We start from the raw sequence: 20,160 nt of genomic DNA, 5'->3' as shown, positions 1-20,160 counted from the left end.
AGGTGAGTTTGAATGGAGAAAAACTGGAGGAAGTGAAGTGTTTTAGATATCTGGGAGTGGATCTGGCAGCGGATGGAACCATGGAAGCGGAAGTGGATCATAGGGTGGGGGAGGGGGCGAAAATTCTGGGAGCCTTGAAGAATGTGTGGAAGTCGAGAACATTATCTCGGAAAGCAAAAATGGGTATGTTTGAAGGAATAGTGCTTCCAACAATGTTGTATGGTTGCGAGGCGTGGGCTATGGATAGAGTTGTGCGCAGGAGGATGGATGTGCTGGAAATGAGATGCTTGAGGACAATGTGTGGTGTGAGGTGGTTTGATCGAGTAAGTAACGTAAGGGTAAGAGAGATGTGTGGTAATAAAAAGAGCGTGGTTGAGAGAGCAGAGGAGGGTGTTTTGAAATGGTTTGGGCACATGGAGAGAATGAGTGAGGAAAGATTGACCAAGAGGATATATGTGTCGGAGGTGGAGGGAACGAGGAGAAGAGGGAGACTAAATTGGAGGTGGAAAGATGGAGTGAAAAAGATTTTGTGTGATCGGGGCCTGAACATGCAGGAGGGTGAAAGGAGGGCAAGGAATAGAGTGAATTGGAGCGATGTGGTATACCGGGGTTGACGTGCTGTCAGTGGATTGAATCAGGGCATGTGAAGCGTCTGGGGTAAACCATGGAAAGCTGTGTAGGTATGTATATTTGCGTGTGTGGACGTATGTATATACATGTGTATGGGGGGGGGGGGGTTGGGCCATTTCTTTCGTCTGTTTCCTTGCGCTACCTCGCAAACGCGGGAGACAGCGAAAAAAAAAAATATATATATATGCAGTGGAGGAATTAGCGACAACCTCGCTCTGTAAGACGACAGCAGCTCCGTACACATCGTGAGCTGATGCGCGATGCCGCCATTATCATGTACTGATTTGCGGCACTACGTAATTGACAGCGACTTGCACACTTTGGGAAAAGCTTTCGTTCAACTTGGTGGGGTAAACTTACGTATTTGCAATCATGCCCTCCAAGTAGAACAATTAACTTTCCCTATGGTGGTAGTTCCACTGCCAGACAAGGCAATCATGTCAGTGGCTGATGAAACCTATGAAACAATGCACAACTAAACCTACAACCGGATATGCTATAAACAAGAAATCACAGCAGTGACAACTTTATCTGAAATGATACCCGAGGAGAGCAACACTTCATGGGGGGATACTGTAAAATGCTGATATTCCTTCGAAGGTAGGGTGAAAATCCTGAGGCACGAGACACTCAAACTCACCCATACCGACAATCGTTATCCTACCCTCTACACATGGCGTGGAATGAGAGACACGAATAAGTCATACTACCAAATTACAAGATTCCTCTGCTAAATATCTGCTTGAGAAACAGTCTTTGTTGAGACACTAATAAATCTGTCAATGATAACTTACATAAACAAACAAACAAACAAAAACCCGCCTCGACCCGCCGGCTCGGGTGGCAGGCATTTCTTGCCGGAGGAATCCCGAACCTGTGTATGTGTGTGTGTGTGTGTGTGTGTGTGTGTGAGGATTACAGACAGTCTGCTTCTGCTGTTTTATTCAGTGACAGTTGATACACAGTAACGGTGACTACTATTTTCACCATACCACTTTAATTGTACCTCGTCAGAATCATATATGCCATATCAATGCACCACAATATATGTTAATGTGTTGATACAACACCATAGTCTCCACTAAACACCCATAACATCATATGTATGAGGAATTACTGATTCTCAGCAATCAAAGAGTAGAATAGAAGTCAATATGGACAATGAAATAAGTACATAAGTAGACAAGACCACAGAAAACAAAAATTAACTGAAAAATTGACTTATTACCGGGCAGGTGGTATCATGGTTTCCAGCAAAGCACCATCGAGTGGTTCAGTTGTGTCCCTCTGCTCTTGTGATACGACTTTGTATCCCGGTTAGTACGAGTCCTTTTCCTCTGCTCTGTAACAAAGTTTAACAAACTCTTGTCAATATCTATTTATGCTTAGACATTGTTAGTTTTAATTTTATAATACTAGAGGCTAACTGTTGAGGTGGTTAACAAACATGTATGGGAACAAGTATGGACCACTAAGGACCAGGCATTATAGATCATATATATATATTTCTTTCTTTCAAACTATTTGCCATTTCCCGCGTTAGCGAGGTAGCGTTAAGAACAGAGAACTGGGCCTTTGAGGGTATATATATATATATATATATATATATATATATATATATATATATATATATATATATATATAACATAGGGAGCTGTGGTTTTGGTGCATTACACATGACAGCTAGACTGAGTGTGAACGAATGGGGCCTTTGTTGTCTTTTCCTAGCGCTACCTTGCGCACATTTGGGGGGAGGGGGGCTGTCATTTCATGTGTGGCGGGGTGGTGACGAGAATGAATATGGGCAGACTATGAATTATGTGCATGTGTATATATGTATATGTCTGTGTGTGTATATATATGTATACGTTGAGATGTATAGGTATGTATATGTGCGTGTGTGGACATGTATGTATATACATGTGTGTGGGTGGGTTGGGCCATTCTTTCGTCTGTTTCCTTGCGCTACCTCGCTAACGCGGGAGACAGCGACAAAGTATAATAAATAATTTTTTTTTTTTTTTTTTTTTTTGCTTTGTCGCTGTCTCCCGAGTTTGCGAGGTAGCGCAAGGAAACAGACGAAAGAAATGGCCCAACCCCCCCCCCCATACACATGTATATACATACGTCCACACACGCAAATATACATACCTACACAGCTTTCCATGGTTTACCCCAGACGCTTCACATGCCTTGATTCAATCCACTGACAGCACGTCAACCCCGGTATACCACATCGCTCCAATTCACTCTATTCCTTGCCCTCCTTTCACCCTCCTGCATGTTCAGGCCCCGATCACACAAAATCTTTTTCACTCCATCTTTCCACCTCCAATTTGGTCTCCCTCTTCTCCTCGTTCCCTCCACCTCCGACACATATTCTCTTGGTCAATCTTTCCTCACTCATTCTCTCCATGTGCCCGAACCATTTCAAAACACCCTCTTCTGCTCTCTCAACCACGCTCTTTTCATTTCCACACATCTCTCTTACCCTTACGTTACTTACTCGATCAAACCACCTCACACCACATATTGTCCTCAAACATCTCATTTCCAGCACATCCATCCTCCTGCGCACAACTCTATCCATAGCCCACGTCTCGCAACCATACAACATTGTTGGAAGCACTATTCCTTCAAACATACCCATTTTTGCTTTCCGAGATAATGTTCTCGACTTCCACACATTTTTCAGGGCTCCCAGAATTTTCGCCCCCTCCCCCACCCTATGATCCACTTCCGCTTCCATGGTTCCATCCGCTGCCAGATCCACTCCCAGATATCTAAAACACTTCACTTCCTCCAGTTTTTCTCCATTCAAACTCACCTCCCAATTGACTTGACCCTCAACCCTACTGTACCTAATAACATTGCTCTTATTCACATTTACTCTTAACTTTCTTCTTTCACACACTTTACCAAACTCAGTCACCAGCTTCTGCAGTTTCTCACATGAATCAGCCACCAGCGCTGTATCATCAGCGAACAACAACTGACTCACTTCCCAAGCTCTCTCATCCCCAACAGACTTCATACTTGCCCCTCTTTCCAAAACTCTTGCATTCACCTCCCTAACAACCCCATCCATAAACAAATTAAACAACCATGGAGACATCACACACCCCTGCCGCAAACCTACATTCACTGAGAACCAATCACTTTCCTCTCTTCCTACACGTACACATGCCTTACATCCTCGATAAAAACTTTTCACTGCTTCTAACAATAAAATATAATATATATATATATATATATATATATATATATATATATATATATATATATATATATATATATATATATATATAACGTCACCTTTTAACTTTTCTCGAGAAATATGACCGATACAAAAATTCAAAGCATTGCTTGAGCTGTGAGAGTTTAGCAGCAAATGGTTAAAAGACTGTGCAAAATCAAGTGCATGAACATAACATTGAAAACCTAATGTAATCATGATAAAATCTGCGAGGTGGTAACCTTGAAATCGGTATATTAGACCGGTCGTTATAAAAAAAAAAAAAAAATGACCTTGAACTGCCGTACACAGCACCAATTTAACCCACTGGTTCATGCAAAAATCTGTCTGCAGATCTATTCTAAACTGATCAATCCATGCAAATATTCCAGTGACATGAATGATGCCTGACAAATTACTGCTGCGGCTGCAACCACAAAAAGTTTACATAAATCATGAAAAACACTTGGAGTACCAAAGTTACAGCTTTACAATTGTTTAAATGTTATCATGGAACAAGACTGGTGGCTGTCGACAAATGCCGTTTTAATTCAAAATTGTTCATGATTTTTTGACCATAGTTACAGCCGCCCTCTTCCACCAATACGCCATCTTCAACACTCTCGCGGGAAGTGACGATCATTGAGGTTTATCACTTAGTTATATTCTGTGCATTGTGAAACACTTCCAATTGTAAATCCCACAATCCTCGACTACTTAAACACACAAACAAATCCAAGAAATCAATTCAAATTACCTCAGTAAGATGCTTCAGCGGACCCACTCTAAACCAAGACGTTGGTTGTCCCTTCACCTGCATCACAAATTTTGGCGGGAAAGGAAGTCTCATGACCCGCCCAACCGTAAGTCAACTGCCATTAAATCATTTAGAAATATTGGAAGCCTTTTCTTTTTGAGCGGTAAATTGATAAACGAAAAATCTCACTTTTCGAATATTTGTGATTAAAAAGATACTTTTTCCATTAATTCGATCAGTTAAGAAATGAAGCAGCTGGATCATGTATTGTGACCGTTTATAATCTTTCTTTTTATAAGTGTTTAGTGAAAGTTTCTTTATATGTATTATTTTCATGAACAGTAAAAGTATATTAAATGATATACGTTACTTTGTCATACCTTTACACTCGTTTTTACAGCAGGGATGATCACAGATTAAAAAGCTTAAAATCCTTATTTTTCAGTTTCAAAATAAAAATATAATGGATCTATGATATTATGAAATGAAACTTTTGTATCACCAATAAATACATTTATTTTCATCAATGTACATATATTGCTTAGGTTTTCCCGCGCAAACATATCCTTGTCGGAGCAAGCCTTCAACCATCACAGATTTATTTTCAAATTTCTGAGTGAAAACGAAATGTACGTAAATAGTTCTTATCACAGACTCATATATTGGTAGAAGTGTCTTAAAAAATCTACTGACAGTTGTGTAATTCAGTGCATGATTCAAGCTGTGTAGAATTTAAAACCCTGGACGTTCATGGCACACATTCTTCGGTATATGGGATGTTGGTGCCAACCATCATGGCTATCAAGAGAGAGAACACTCCTAACCTCATCCTCCTGTAAGTTCAGAAACCGCGCTCCTTGTCATACTACATATAGAATGGTTTACTCTTTAAGTGTACATTGTTATGAGAGAAAACAAAACAGACTGTAGACTTACCAGCATCTCTGCACAACTTGTAGACTTAGTCCTATCTAGGTTTGAATTACATGTATTTCTATGTAAAGTTTTTGATTTAATTAAAATGCAGAGGCAAAATGTATTTCGATAAGATTCTAAATCAAAAGATCTGTTACACGACGAGAAATAGCAGTGTTATGAATTTAATCATGGCCACAAACTCGGTATCTAATCAGCCCCTGTGAGTTAGGGGAAAAGTTAGGTATTGGTGATTATAACCACCCAATTTACTGTAAATTATCAATTTGATTTGATGCATATGGGTACATGGGTGACCTTATCATTGCTTGGGCCTTGAGCAACAGTAGCATCTGGGCCCCGTGGTATGGTACTCTTGCTACAGATAATGTAAAACTTTGGGGCCTGGACAGTGCGAGTCCCTAGCGATGGCCTTCCCTAAGTTGGCCTCTGCATGACGATATAAAACTTTAGATTAACAGGCAGACAAAACCCACCTTGAAACCAGCGATTTGAACTGGATTAGGCCCTTTGACGTTAACTTAGTTCAAGAGATATAGAGTAACTTCAGGAATAAAATGCTTCTTAGCAAAGAGTACGTACCAAGAAAGGTAAACACACACACACACACACACACACACACACACATATATATATATATATATATATATATATATATATATATATATATATATATATATATATATATATATATAGTACTGAGAAGGATGTATCGAGTTGAATAACAGAAGGAATCAGTGACAATTGTAAGAAATAAAGATACCCTCATCGTATCTAAGTGAACATCATTAGGAATGTGATATACATATGAGATAAAGATATTGTAGAGAGAAAACCGTAACCAATACAAAAATGAAAAAACTTTTCACAACATTTGTAAAAAATTTAGGGAATTCTTAAATTATGCAAGAAGCAAGAAAAACTAGAAAATGTTGGTCCACCAGCAGATTCAAAACTTGCCGATAACACACACACACAAAAAAAGAAAATCCGTTAACAGAACATTTCCTCAGAATGCAAAGTAGTTTAGACAAATCATTGGAACTATTGGCTACTTAGCAAATAAACATCATAGGAAATAAATGAAGTGATGCATTTTGGCGCTAAAAGATGATTAATCATGAATGCAAGATATTCAATAAACTATTATCAGGGTGAAAGATCTTGGATTGATTTCAGTAAAAACCTTAAATACGATTAACTAGCAAAGAAGCTCGATTTCATTTGTTTCACATTTCGTATTATGTACACTTGTCTAACTTCCAGTTGTTTCTCTTTGCTCTGACCTCTTCTTGTCTTCACATGACATTCTATGATAACACCGTCAGAGCGTCATAGAAATATACATTTTGACAACTTGTCTCCTACTTTTTTTGTTTTTATCATTTGGGCAGATTAATGAATGTCTTCCTGTGGGTCATTACACTATAATTCATAACACATTTCAAGAAACATTTCTTAGAACTAACACCAGTTTTCTTCTTACAAACGCTGAAGCTTTAAGAGAAAATGCTCCTCTTGACTCCATCCACTACTGCCTTTATGGTCGCCTTCTACACTTGGATATATTCCTTCTTCTTTATCCCCCGGAGATAACATGATACATAACCCATGAAATTACTTGGATTTGGCCTTACTTAGCTTTAGGCTTAAACATTGATGGCATTAGTATTTGATTTTGGAGTGACATCTTTTGGGCGAACAGTGAAAACTGTTGGACCGTTGGGATTAAATGCCAGTTTGTGTTTTACGGCAGTTTGGTCTTTCACGTCTGGTGCTGGTGGTTCAAAGAGGAAACACAACCGATGATGCTGTTGTACTTGAACAAAAGGGAGCAAATCTTGTCTTGTTGAAGGAATTTATACGAAGGCAAATCGTGAGAGACCTTTTAGTACAAAGTTAGGGAATCTTAAAGACAGGCATCACTGGTAAGTGAGGTGTCATGAGCTGCTTGTGTTTATCTCTGCTGAATTCGAATGTTTACATGTTGACCAACAGGTGGTTTATGTATATTTTTCTGAGATGTTTGGGTTGTTTTACTCTCCTATCCTCTAGGTTAACCGTCATATGCTATTGATTTCTATTAGTTTTGTTCAAATTACGGGTAATTATTATATGGGAATAGCGAGGAAAGATGCATTCACTGTATCGGTTATTTTGCTACAAATTCAGTTATCTTTATGGATGAGTGAGTCACTGTTTACCATTACTAGTGCTGCAGTACTATCTTAACCACGTGTAATTATTATGTGATTGTTTGGATGTGAAGTAAGGAGTGAATGGAGTATTATTTGCATTATTTTACTGCTATACTAAATATGTAGTCATCCTCTTACTAACTATATTGCACTGAAGGGTCAAACAATGTTTCTTGAGCTATGTAATTTCCTTAAGTTTCACTTTATGCTGGACATTTCAACTTTCATATCAAAGGAAAGTTTGTTAAATACACTGTAACAAGCACGTATGGGTATCTTTGTGTAATAATGAAAACAACATTGAATTTCCGGCAAATCATTTTGCAGATTCATAAACTTTTCTGATGTAGACACATGAGGAGTTGAAAGCACTTTAGCGAGACATCAAATGGATGGAAGAATGTGATATATGGCTCCAGACTTTTAAAGCTGTGTTGTGTAGCAGTATGCATGTGGGGCAGTAACATTTTAGGAACAAATTAGGAAATTAGTGGCATTTGGATTGAAAAATTGATGTTGAAAAGGACTTTGGATTGTATGCTTCCTTCACTTTAAAACCAACATTGGATATTGTCTTAGCATTACTTAGCCTATCCTAGTGTTACCTAGCTTGTCATACCTTAACATTTGCATAGCTGAGCCTAGCTTCCTATATTTGCCTGAACTTGGCAAAACAAACTGTGCCAACCATAGAGCATATAATGTGTGTTGCCTAATATACCCTTAGCAAAGCTAATGTCTTGGAAGTTTTGGCTTTGATGTTGTCAGTTAGTTATATCAAAAGGACTCATAATTTTGATACACTCCAGGAAATAGTGCAAGAGTTGGATATTTTACAATGGCAATTGGGACTTTACAAAACAGGATCCCTTCATTGCTGAGAAATAATACTGTCACCACACTTGATCCTCAGGTCTTTGGTCATTTTGCTGTGGCAAAAATTTAATTTTTTCTGTTAATTGAAATGGTGGCATGGCATTTTTTTGTATATGTTATTACATTTTGAAATGTGAGACCAGAGATTTACCCAGATTCTAATGATTCAAAGACAGCCAAATAAATCCAGCCAGCATCTCTTATCAGCTCATGCTTTCTGCAGATCCATAAATGCTACAAGAATCCTTTTCTTTCCCTAAGCATATTTCAAAGAGTCTTCAAAAACCTGGCCCTCGTATCCTTTTTCACTCATGTATTCACATTTTCCTCTCAGAGGAGGAGCATAAAGCAACTACCTTTCTGCCTAACATTTTCATGTTTCGGTAAGTAACCTCATACTGATCTTGGTTTCATCTTTTTGATTTCTTTGGTTGGTTTTAGACTTCTGTTTCTATGATTTACTTGCAATTCAGCGTGAAAAGTAGTTGGTGATTTACCTTTACGATATAGATTAAGGTGTTTAAAGTTTTCCTCTCTTTAATAAGTCTAAATTTATTATAGCTTACAGAATTCAAGATTTTGTTTTCTTGAGAAAATCCCAAACCACAGTAAAACAGGGTAGCTTGGTTAGTCAGAACCTTGTAATTAGTTTTATAGCTGTGTTTTAAGTTGCCATGTTTATCATTGTATTACAGTATGATAGATGTGCTGTATTTATGTATATTATGCGAGTTCAAAATTTGACTGATTTGTATTTACATATGGTATACGTTTTTTCTTTTTCAGGAGTAGCAGATATGGATGAGCAGGAGGTAAACTTTTGTGTTTCCATGGATGAGCAGGAGGTAAACTGTTGTATTTGTATGGAACCTTTTGATGAAGATGATCACACTCCTCGCACATTAAGATGTGGTCACACACTGTGCTCATTCTGTATAGAGAGTCTCCTGCAGAGATGTGTAAATGACAGAAAATGTCCAGAGTGCTGCAAACCATTGAAAATCACCAATGTTTCACATCTTCCAGTTAGCTACACTGTACTAAGACTATCACATGTATTGTCTGATGTGAAATATAAGCTTTTAAAAGAGGCACTAAGTGATGGTGATGTATGTTTGAAGCATGGGTTTTTGATAATCTCATGGTGTAAAGAGTGTGATATGTGGCTGTGTCGACGGTGTAAGTGTAGGGAGATGTGTTCAGATGCAATGCCATACTCTGATGCATTGCTTCATTTGAAGCGTGATCTTGTAGCTGAAACAAACTTAGTGATCTTTGATTTACTCCAGAAAAAAGAATTCTATGAAGAAATGAAACACTCTTTAGAATTGCAAATTTCAGAGCTTAAGGGAAAGCTTGAAGGTGTTGTAGAGAAATTGAGGAAAATAGAGATAGGCATTGCTTCAGTAGAAGAGGATGAAGCCCAAGTAATAGAAGTTAATTCGGTAAAGAGGATAGAGAGAGCTATTAAGCAAAGTAAGAAACACATAAGTGAGTTACAAAATTTTATGGAAGAGAATGGTCGAGAGTCAACACCAGAAGTTCCTCTTTCTGCACCAGTTGACTTACAGGTAACTGCTTGTTGATGGTATTGTTGAAGATATTTCAGTTGTCTATCCTAAGCTAGGGGAATGTTAACTATCATGCGAAAAGTAAATTGCATTACAGATAGTGTTTTATCTGATCTACCTTCCAGTGATACAGACTTGGCAATTTTGCTTATACTTTTATATATCTACCAGATTTATCATCTCTGACTATTGTGCACATTGGCACAGCTACACATAATCTGGCTTGCAACTAACTAAGTTATCCTTTGATATTTTATTGTGGGAGTCATATGATTGCAAGGATTGTAGATATACATGTGCACTTTTATAAAGGTAATATTGTATGATTATTACAGGATTTAAAAGATAGACTACAAATTACTCAGTCCATGTATGCTGTTCATACGAAGGTTGATGGTTCAGTGCGTTGGTCCAAGCTGACCATCCACGGCATGAACTTGCTTCTTCATGCCTCAGAGGAAACTCCACCACCATGTGATGCTACTCTTGTCACGGTAGTTTTATATGTGTTTTTGTGGTAGTGTAAAACAGCATTGGACAGATTTCTAGTTTATCACTGTGATGTAAAGATACAAGAATGCTTGTGACATTATCTTGAAATATAGTAAAACACCTTATCTTACTTACCCCACCATTTTTTTTTCTGTAAATTTTTTCCTCACTGGCTCTCTCTTCCATGACTTTTTTTTAATTTAATTTTAGATGACGTAATGCTGATATTTTGACTTCTCAAAATTTTTTAGAATTAAACCACTTTCCTCTACATGATTTTAATTCTTTGTTTTTCTCACTCTTTCATTGCTTTCAATGTGTCTCTCATGATTTTGTTTTCTTCTGTGTTTATTTAGGATGATTGCAGATAGTTTACCTTAACTCATTTTTAAAATGTGATTTATTTATTTATTTAATTTTTTTACTGAGATGGTATGGGCAACTAAATGCCTAATCAGGGCCATCTCATCAAGGGGGCCAAGTGAGGATTTTTCCCTCTAAGGTTCAGTCATCTGTTCTTGATGCTACCTTGCTAATGTGGGAAATGGCAAAAATGTATGGGGTCCCCTCCACCTCTGACACATAAATCCTCTTTGTCAATCTTTCTTCACTCATTCTTTCCATGTGACCAAACCATTTCAATATACCCTCTTCTGCTCTCTCAACCACATACTTTTTATTACCACACATCTCTCTTACCTTTTCATTGCGTACTCGATCAAACCACCTTACACCACATATTGTCCTAAAACATCTCATTTCCAACGCCTCCACCCTCCTCCGCACAACTCTATCTATTGCCCATGCCTCACAACTGTATAACATTGTTGGAACCACTATTCCTTCAAACATACCCATTTTTGCTTTCCAATATAACATTCTTGCCTTCCACACATTCTTCAATGCTCCCAGAACCTTCTGCCCCTCCCCCACCCTGTGATTCACTTCCGCTTCCATGGTTCCATCCGTTGCCAAATCCACGCCCAGATATCTAAAACACTTCACTTTCTCCAGTTTTTCTCCATTCAGCTTACCTCCCAATTTACTTGTCCCTCAACCCTACTGAACCTAATAACCTTGCTTTTATTCACATTTACTCTCAGTTTTCTTCTTTTACACACTTTACCAAACTCAGTCACCAACTTCTGCAGTTTTTCACCTGAATCAGCCACCAGTGCTGAATCATCAGCAAATGACAACTGACTCACTTCCCAAGGCCTCTCATCCCCAATAGAGTGCATACTTGCCTCTCTCTCCAAAACTCTTGCATTCACCTCCTAACAACCCCATCCATAAACAGATTAAACAACCATGAAGACATCACACACCCCTGCCACAAACCGACATTCACCGGGAACCAATCACTTTCCTCTCTTCCTATTCGTACACATGCCTTACATCCTCGATAAAACCTTTTCACTGCTTCTAGTAACTTACCTCCCACACCATATTCTCTTAATACCTTCCACAGAGCATCTTTATCAACTTTATCATATGCCTTCTCCAGATCCATAAATGCTATATACAAATCCATCTTCTTTTCTAAGTATTTCTCACATACATTCTTCAAAGCAAACACCTGATCCACACATCCTCTACCACTTCTGAAATCACACTGCTCTTCCCCAATCTGATGCTCTGTACATGCCTTCACCCTCTCAGAATACCCTCCCATATAATTTCCCAGGAATACTCAACAAACTTATACCTCTGTAATTTGAACACTCACCTTTATCCCCATTGCCTTTGTACAGTGGCACTATGCATGCATTCCGCCAGTACTCAGGCACTTCACCATGAACCATGCATATATTGAATATCCTCACCAACCAGTCAACAACACAGTCACCCCCTTTTTCGATAAATTCCACAGCAGTACCATCCAAACCCGCTGCCTTGCCGGCTTTCATCTTCCACAAAGCTTTAACTACCTCTTCTCCATTTATGACATCATTCTCCCTGACCCTCTCACTTCGCACACCACCTCGATCAAAACACCATATATCAGCCACTCTATCATCAAACACATTCAACTAACTTTCAAAATACTCACTCCGTCTCCCTCTCACTTCACCACTACTTGTTATTACTTTCCCATTTGCTCCCTTCATCGATGTTCCCATTTGCTCTCTTGTCTTACGCACTTTATTTACCTCCTTCCAAAACATCTTTTTATTTTCCCTAAAATTTGATGATACTCTCTCACCCCAACTCTCATTTGCCATTTTTCACCTCTTGCACCTTTCTCTTAACCTCTTGCCTCTTTCTTTTATACATTTCCCAATCATTTGCACTACCTCCCTGCAAAAATTGTCCTAATGCCTCTCTCTCTTCTCTTTCACTAACAATCTTACTTCTTCACCCCCCACTCATTACCCTTTCTAATGTGCCTACCTCCCACCTTTCTCATGCCACAGGCTTATTTGGCACATGCCATCACTGCTCCCCTAAATACATCCCATTCCTCCTGCACTCCCCTTATGTCATTTGCTCTCACCTTTTTCCATTCTGCACTCAATCTCTCCTGGTGCTTCCTCACACAAGCCTCCATTCCAAGCTCTCACTCTCACCACTCTCTTCACCTCAACATTCTCTCCTCTTTTCTGAAAACCTCTACAAATCTTCACCTTCACTTCCACAAGATAATGATCAGACATCCCTCCAGTTGCCCCTCTCAGCACATTAACATCCAAAAGTTTCTCTTTCATGTGCCTATCAGTTAACACGTAATCCAATAACGCTCTCTGACCATCTTTCCTACTTACATATGTATACTTATGTATATCTCTCTTTTTAAACCAGGTATTCCCAATAACCAGTCCTTTTTCTGCACACAAATCTACAAGCTCTTCACCATTAACATTTACATATATTTTTTTTTTTTTATACTGTTCGCCATTTCCCGCATTAGCGAGGTAGCGTTAAGAACAGAGGACTGAGCCTTTGAGGGCATATCCTCACTTGGCCCCCTTCTCTGTTCCTTCTCTTGGAAAATTAAAAATGAGAGAGGAGGATTTCCAGCCCCCTGCTCCCTCCCCTTTTAGTCGCCTTCTTCAACACGCAGGGAATACATGGGAAGAAGTCTTTCTCCCCTATCCCCAGAGATAAACAGTACACATATAAAAACAAAAACAAGACTTACTGGAATTTTTTTTTTTCTTTTTTTCACTTTCATACTTGTTAGCTATTTCCTACCTGAAAAAAATCCTTGCTTGGCTCATTTCCTTTTGTTTCATCTTAAAAGAAAAAAAAAAAAATAGCAATAAAGGAGGGAGGGATTTCTAGCCCCCCTCTTAGATGCCTTCTACAACTTGCTGGAGCTATGTGAGCAGTATTCTTTCTCCCTTATTCTCAGGGATAATACAGTATATTATTTTTAACATTAACTCCTTAATGCCTTTAGACTGATATTTATGTGATCTGAGTAATGCCTCTTGATGGATAATCATGTGTCAAGTTTCACACCCCAACTTCAAGGTCATGCAGCAAGTCTGGGCGATGGCTGAGGTGGCAGGGCACAATAATTTTTCCCCACATTGCTTTGGTTTCTTAAGAAGGAAACTGTGCAGCTTTTAGCTAGATTTAGAGGACCAGGCTTAACATGATCCTGAATTATTTGATAAGGCACAAAAAAAATTTCTAGCAAAAATTGGGGCAGAGTTGCTAGTACAGGTACACCACCGATTTTCCAGCACTCTTATATATTTTTATATATTTTATACTTTGTCGCTGTCTCCTGCGTTAGCGAGGTAGCGCAAGGAAACAGATGAAAGAATGGCCCGGCCCACCCACATACACATGTATATACATATACGCCCACATAGGCACATATACATATCTGTACATTTCAAGATATACATACATATACATACACAGACATACATATATACACATGTACATTATTCATACATGCTGCCTTCATCCATTCCTGCTGCCACCCCACCACACATATATTTATTTATTTTTATATATTGTTTGCTTCTATTAGAGTATTTTCATGATCACATTCAAAAGATAAAGTGAATGCTTTCATTTTAAGAGGTAAATTTTCACCTCAGGAACTACCATGAAAGCTTTTGGTGTATCTAAAGGGTTAGATAAGCTTTCTGGCATTAATCATTGAATTTTAAACATTTACTGTGTGTGCAAAAAAATTGGAAATGAAGTTCATTGTGGAGTATGTTGATGTAATTGTAAAGATTCTCCTTGATACATGATTTTTTTCTTTCTCCATTTTCTTACAGTTTGATGGAGTCATGCAAGCCATGGATCCAGTCAGGCAGATGGCATTCATTGACCTCTCTGTTGATTACCGCCATGAAGGGCGTATATGTATAGATTTGTTTAGAGGCACATTGCGGAGTGAAAATTTTTTACGGTTTTGTTTGGGGAACCACGGCCCATGTTACAAAGGCTTAGAGATAGAAAAACTGGTTATTGACGATGGTGGTAAAGAATACATTCAGTCCATTCAGTCAGGAAATTTTAAAGACATGAGGTATTGCACAGCACTTGTTGATGGTATTACAATTGGTGGTTATTACCAAAGAAATTGTCACCCAGGGCTAATTTTTGGCAGTGATGATCCAGAAAGAATGTCAATGTTTGGAATATCTTTGGGATATATGAGTGGAGGTTTCACTAATACTGCTTTTGGAAAAGTTACAAGTGGTGTTTTAGTCCTCAGAAATACGCTTTATGAGATGAAAACTGAATCAAAAATAGCACATGTTGGTGACTGTGGGATCATGATTCCTCTTCGTAAATAAGCATCTGAGTCATTACTTTCACTTGTTTTAGATATTTTATATATGATGAATGTTTATGAATCAGATGTCTTTGTCATGTATTAGTTTTTGTACATCAGTCTTTTATATGCCAAATACAGTATTTACATTGTGAAATATGTAAGTTTCTCAACTTATTACATTATGTGTAAAGAACAGTTGTCAAGTGCATAGTTAAAAGTTTGCAAAACATAAGGCAGTTTGTGTATTTAGCACATGTAAATGAATGAACTTTTTAAACTGAGTATTCTTCCTGAAATGAAAATGGTACAAGAAAAAATAAGTGGCTTTTGTAGAGATGGTCTTTCTCATGTATTAGTTTAGTAAGCAATAAAGTTGTTTTTTAGGCATGCAAGATCAGTCTCACTAAAATTTTGTTCAGGTTTCTAGTCAAGCATTCTAAGAAACATATTGCAGCCTTCTTGTTTGGAAAGTTTCATTGCACATAGTTGTCACAGTGAATGTTAATGATGGTCATTATGTTGATATGAACTTTGATGTATGCTGGGGGTGATGTGTAAATAATTAGGGTTGGGAATCATGTAATTATTATTATTATTGAAATTTATCCCTGGTAAGTTGTTAGAAGCAGTGAAAAGTTTTTATCGAGGATGTAAGGCATGTGTACGTGTAGGAAGAAGAGAGGAAAGTGATTGGTTCTCAGTGAATGTTGGTTTGCGGCAGGGGTGCGTGATGTCTCCATGGTTGTTTAATTTGTTTATGGATGGGGTTGTTAGGGAGGTGAAAGCAAGAGTTTTGGAAAGAGGGGCAAGTATGCAGTCTGTTGTGGATGAGAGAGCTTGGGAAGTGTGTTGGTTGTTGTTTGCTGATGATACAGGGCTGGTGGCTGATTAGGGTGACAAACTGCAGAAGCTGGTGACTGAGTTTGGTAAAGTGTGTGAAAGAGGAAAGCTGAGAGTAAATGTTAATAAGAGCAAGGTTATTAGGTACAGTAGCGTTGAGGGACAAGTCAGTTGGGAGGTAAGTTTGAATGGAGAAAAACTGGAGAAAGTGAAGTGTTTTAGATATCTGGGAGTGGATTTGGCAACAGATGGAACCATGGAAGAGGAAGTGAATCATAGGGAGGGGGAGGGGGCGAAAGTTCTGGGAGCATTGAAAAATATGTGGAAGTGGAGAACGTTATCTTGGAAAGCAAAAATGGGTATGTTTGAAGGAATAGTGGTTCCAACAATGGTATATGGTTTCAAGGCGTGGGCTATAGATAGAGTTGTGCGGAGGAGGGTGGATGTGCTGGAAATGAGATGTTTGAGGACAATATGTGGTATGAGGTGGTTTGATCAAGTAAGTAATGAAAGGGTAAGAGAGATGTGTGGTAATAAAAAGAGTGTGGTTGAGAGAGCAGAAGAGGATGTTTTGAAATGGTTTGGTCACATGGAGAGAATGAGTGAGGATAGATTGACCAAGAGGATAAATGTGTCAGAGGTGGAGGGAACGATGAGAAGTGGGAGACCAAATTGGAGGTGGAAAGATGGAGTGAAAAAGATTTTGAGTGATTGGGGCCTGAACATGCAGGAGGGTGAAAGGCGTGCAAGGAATAGAGTGAATTGGAACGATGTGGTATACCGGGGTCGATTTGCTGTCAGTGGATTGAACCAGGGCATGTGAAGCGTCTGGGGTAAAAAATGGAAATTCTGTGGGGCCTGGATGTGGAAAGGGAGCTGTGGTTTTATTGCATTATACAAGACAGCTAGAGACTGAGTGTGAACGAATGTGGCCTTTGTTGTCTTTTCCTAGCGCTACCTTGTGCACATGTGGGTGGAGGGGGTTGTCATTTCATTTGTGGCGGGGTGGTGACGGAATGAAAAAAGGCAGACAGTATGAATTATGTTCATGTGTATACATATGTATGTATGTGTGTGTATATATATGTATACATTGAGATGTATAGGTATGTATATGTGCTGTGTGTGGACGTGTATGTATGTACATGTGTATGTGGGTGGGTTGGGCCATTCTTTTGTTTGTTTCCTTGCGTTACCTCGCTAACGCGGGAGACAGTGACAAAGTATAATAAATGATAAATAAATAAATATCCCTGGGGATGGGGGAGAAAGAATACTTCCCACGTATTCTCTGTATGTCGTAGAAGGCGACTAAAAGGGGAGGGAGCGGGGGGCTGGAAATCCTCCTCCTCTCGTTTTTGATTTTCTAAAAGAAGGAACAGAGAAGGGGGCTAAGTGAGGATATTCCCTCAAAGGCTCAGTCCTCTGTTTTTGACACTACCTCGCTGATGCAGGAGTTGGCGAATAGTATGAAATTTTTTTTTCATTATTATTGGGGATGGGGAGATAGACTACTGCTCGTGTGTGTTGTAGAAGGCACCCAAGACGGGTAGGAGCAGGGTACTGGAAATCCTCCCCTCTTACATTACTTACCAAAAGAAGGAACAGAGGAAGGAGCTAAGTGAGGATTCTTTCCTCTTAAGGCATATGCATTTATTTCAGATTCTACCTCACTCACACAGGAAATAGCAAAGGTATGAAAACTATTATTTTTGTGGAGTTGCTTCTGACATGCTTGACAACTCTCACTCTTCACGTTTTGAAACCCCCAGAGTCTCTCTTACTCTGTCTCCTTCTTGGCCTCTCCTTCCTCCTTCCACTTTTGATGCATAGATCCTTTTAATCAAACTGTTCCCTCCAATTGTCCAAATGTTTCAGCATACCCTGATTAGCTCTGACAAAGAGATTTCATTTACTGACTTGTCTCTCTCTCTCTTGCACTGTCATTATTTTCAAGTTCAACCTGCCACACACCACACGCTTACCTCAGTTTTTTTTTCCCCATCAAACCTCCTCCATTCTTTGGTGTTCAGGTTCCCAAACTCATCTGTACACCACATGGAACCATTACTGTATACTTTTTCATGCTTGATTAGTGTTTCCAATGCTAGCAAGGTAGCACCAGGAGCAGAAGAATGGCTTTATTTGTTTACATCCACTCCCTAGCTTCATGTGTAATTCTCTGAAGCCAGTGCTTCCATCTATAGCCAAGCCACACAGATATTTCCATTTTTATATCTGCTTGCTTTTCCCCACATTAGGAAGGTAGCATCAGGAACAGATAATTAGGACTTCAAGGACATATTCTGCTGCAGCTCCTCTGTTCCTACTTTAGGAAAATGGTAATACAAGAATGGAAGATTTGCAGGTCCCCAGACCTTCTGCCTGTTTTAGTTGCCTTCTACAACATGCTGGAGATACTTAAGGAGTGTTCTTTCTCATTTATACTTTGGGTATTGTCAAACTCCAGAAGAAAATGTTTGGAAGTAGGTGAATAGTTTGAGGAGAATTGATAGATGCATGAGAGAAATGGGGAAGCAATAACAGGGAAAGAAGATAGAGATGGAGTAATTATGTGAATGACTGATGACTGTATTGGAGGATAGGGTGGCAGATGTGGGTTGTTTGGGCTGTATAGGTATGCTGGCAGAGTCTTGGCAAAGGCTTTTGTGAAAGAGAAAAGGTACTTAAAGACTTGCAAAGTGACTGGAATAGATGGTATTACAGTTGAATTTCCCATGAAAAGTGTTAGCTGTGTTGAGTGAATAGTCAGGATTTTTGGCATATGTATGATTAAATGAGGTGCCTCAGAAGACTGACAGAATGCCAATATAGTACCATTATTCAAAAGCAAGTGGGACGAGTGATTGCTCGGTTTACAGTGGTAGAAGTTTGTTAAATGTAAGAGCATACCTAGAAGATACATGGCAGAGCAGTGACAGAGAGGCTGTTGACATACACAGAGAAGGGGGCCAGGTTAGGATATTCCCTCAAAGGCCCAGTCCTCTGTTCTTAAAGCTACCTCGCTAATGTGGGAAATGGCGAATAGTTTAAAAAAGAAAGATCTCTATTTCCAGTTAACTTCGCTCTGAAGCTCATCGTAGGCAATCTATAAAGCAGTTACAGTGTATCTTAATCACCTGACACAGATGGAGTCATATTTTTTTGCTTGCATTATCCATCTGTTATCTTGTACTATTTTTCCAATTATCTGAGTGCATGCATAAAGACTCTCATTTCTCACAGGCGTTTTCAACCTACATCGAGTATGCTGCTGTCAAATTTGTCTCCCATAATGATATATTCACTTGATGCCATTTCACATTAAATCATCCCATGAGAAATGAAAGTGTCTTTTAATACTTCGTTCAAACGGAAACCGATTGATTTACATTTTTATTCATTACCTGCTGATGAAGAATCAGTCAGCATTGATATGCCATGTATAACATACTGTAATTTTATGTATAATATGTAAAAGTATATAACTTTTAGTACCCCATCACTGTCATTTTACCATCACATATAATTTCTCTGGCATCTGAAATCCCTCCTCCCTTCATCAGTTGCCTTGTTGCAGTCTATCAGTCCTCCTTGTACTGTCACCGATACTTTTTTATTTCTTCATTAACCTATATCCTGTGGATACTTCATACATGACTACACTTTTTTAAAATACTTTGATCCATGCACTCTTCTGATGATATCTATTTATCCTTTTCACATTTTTATATTTCACTCTTTCAGTTGTATTATATAAGTTATCCATGTATACTGCTGTTTCTCACTTAAGGACTTAACTCGATGAGAAAGTTACAACAACTTCATGCCCACAAATGATAAGCTATAACGATGAAAATTCACTCTTTTTGACC

The 20,160-nt window shown here is 38.8% G+C and overlaps 1 protein-coding gene across 3 annotated transcripts; it reads left to right on the top strand.

Moving 5' to 3' along the window:
- The first annotated feature begins 7,291 nt into the window (after nt 1-7,291).
- On the top strand, nt 7,292-17,185 carry LOC139765562 (uncharacterized). 3 transcript variants are annotated; one of them, XM_071693115.1, is made up of 4 exons: nt 7,292-7,486; nt 9,419-10,203; nt 10,539-10,697; nt 14,940-17,185. In XM_071693115.1, the coding sequence occupies exons 2-4, from the start codon at nt 9,430-9,432 to the stop codon at nt 15,462-15,464; spliced, it is 1,458 nt and encodes a 485-aa protein (XP_071549216.1). In that variant the 5' UTR covers nt 7,292-7,486; nt 9,419-9,429; the 3' UTR covers nt 15,465-17,185. The 3 variants fall into 3 exon arrangements, with proteins under 3 accessions (XP_071549216.1, XP_071549218.1, XP_071549217.1); XM_071693117.1 differs by lacking the exon at nt 7,292-7,486 and adding an exon at nt 7,752-7,796; XM_071693116.1 differs by lacking the exon at nt 7,292-7,486 and adding an exon at nt 7,889-9,015.
- Nucleotides 17,186-20,160: the final 2,975 nt, after the last annotated feature.

This window comes from Panulirus ornatus, chromosome 55 (assembly GCF_036320965.1).
Source record: "Panulirus ornatus isolate Po-2019 chromosome 55, ASM3632096v1, whole genome shotgun sequence".
Classification (NCBI taxonomy): domain Eukaryota; kingdom Metazoa; phylum Arthropoda; class Malacostraca; order Decapoda; family Palinuridae; genus Panulirus; species Panulirus ornatus.
This window is presented reverse-complemented; position numbering and strand designations above follow the sequence as displayed.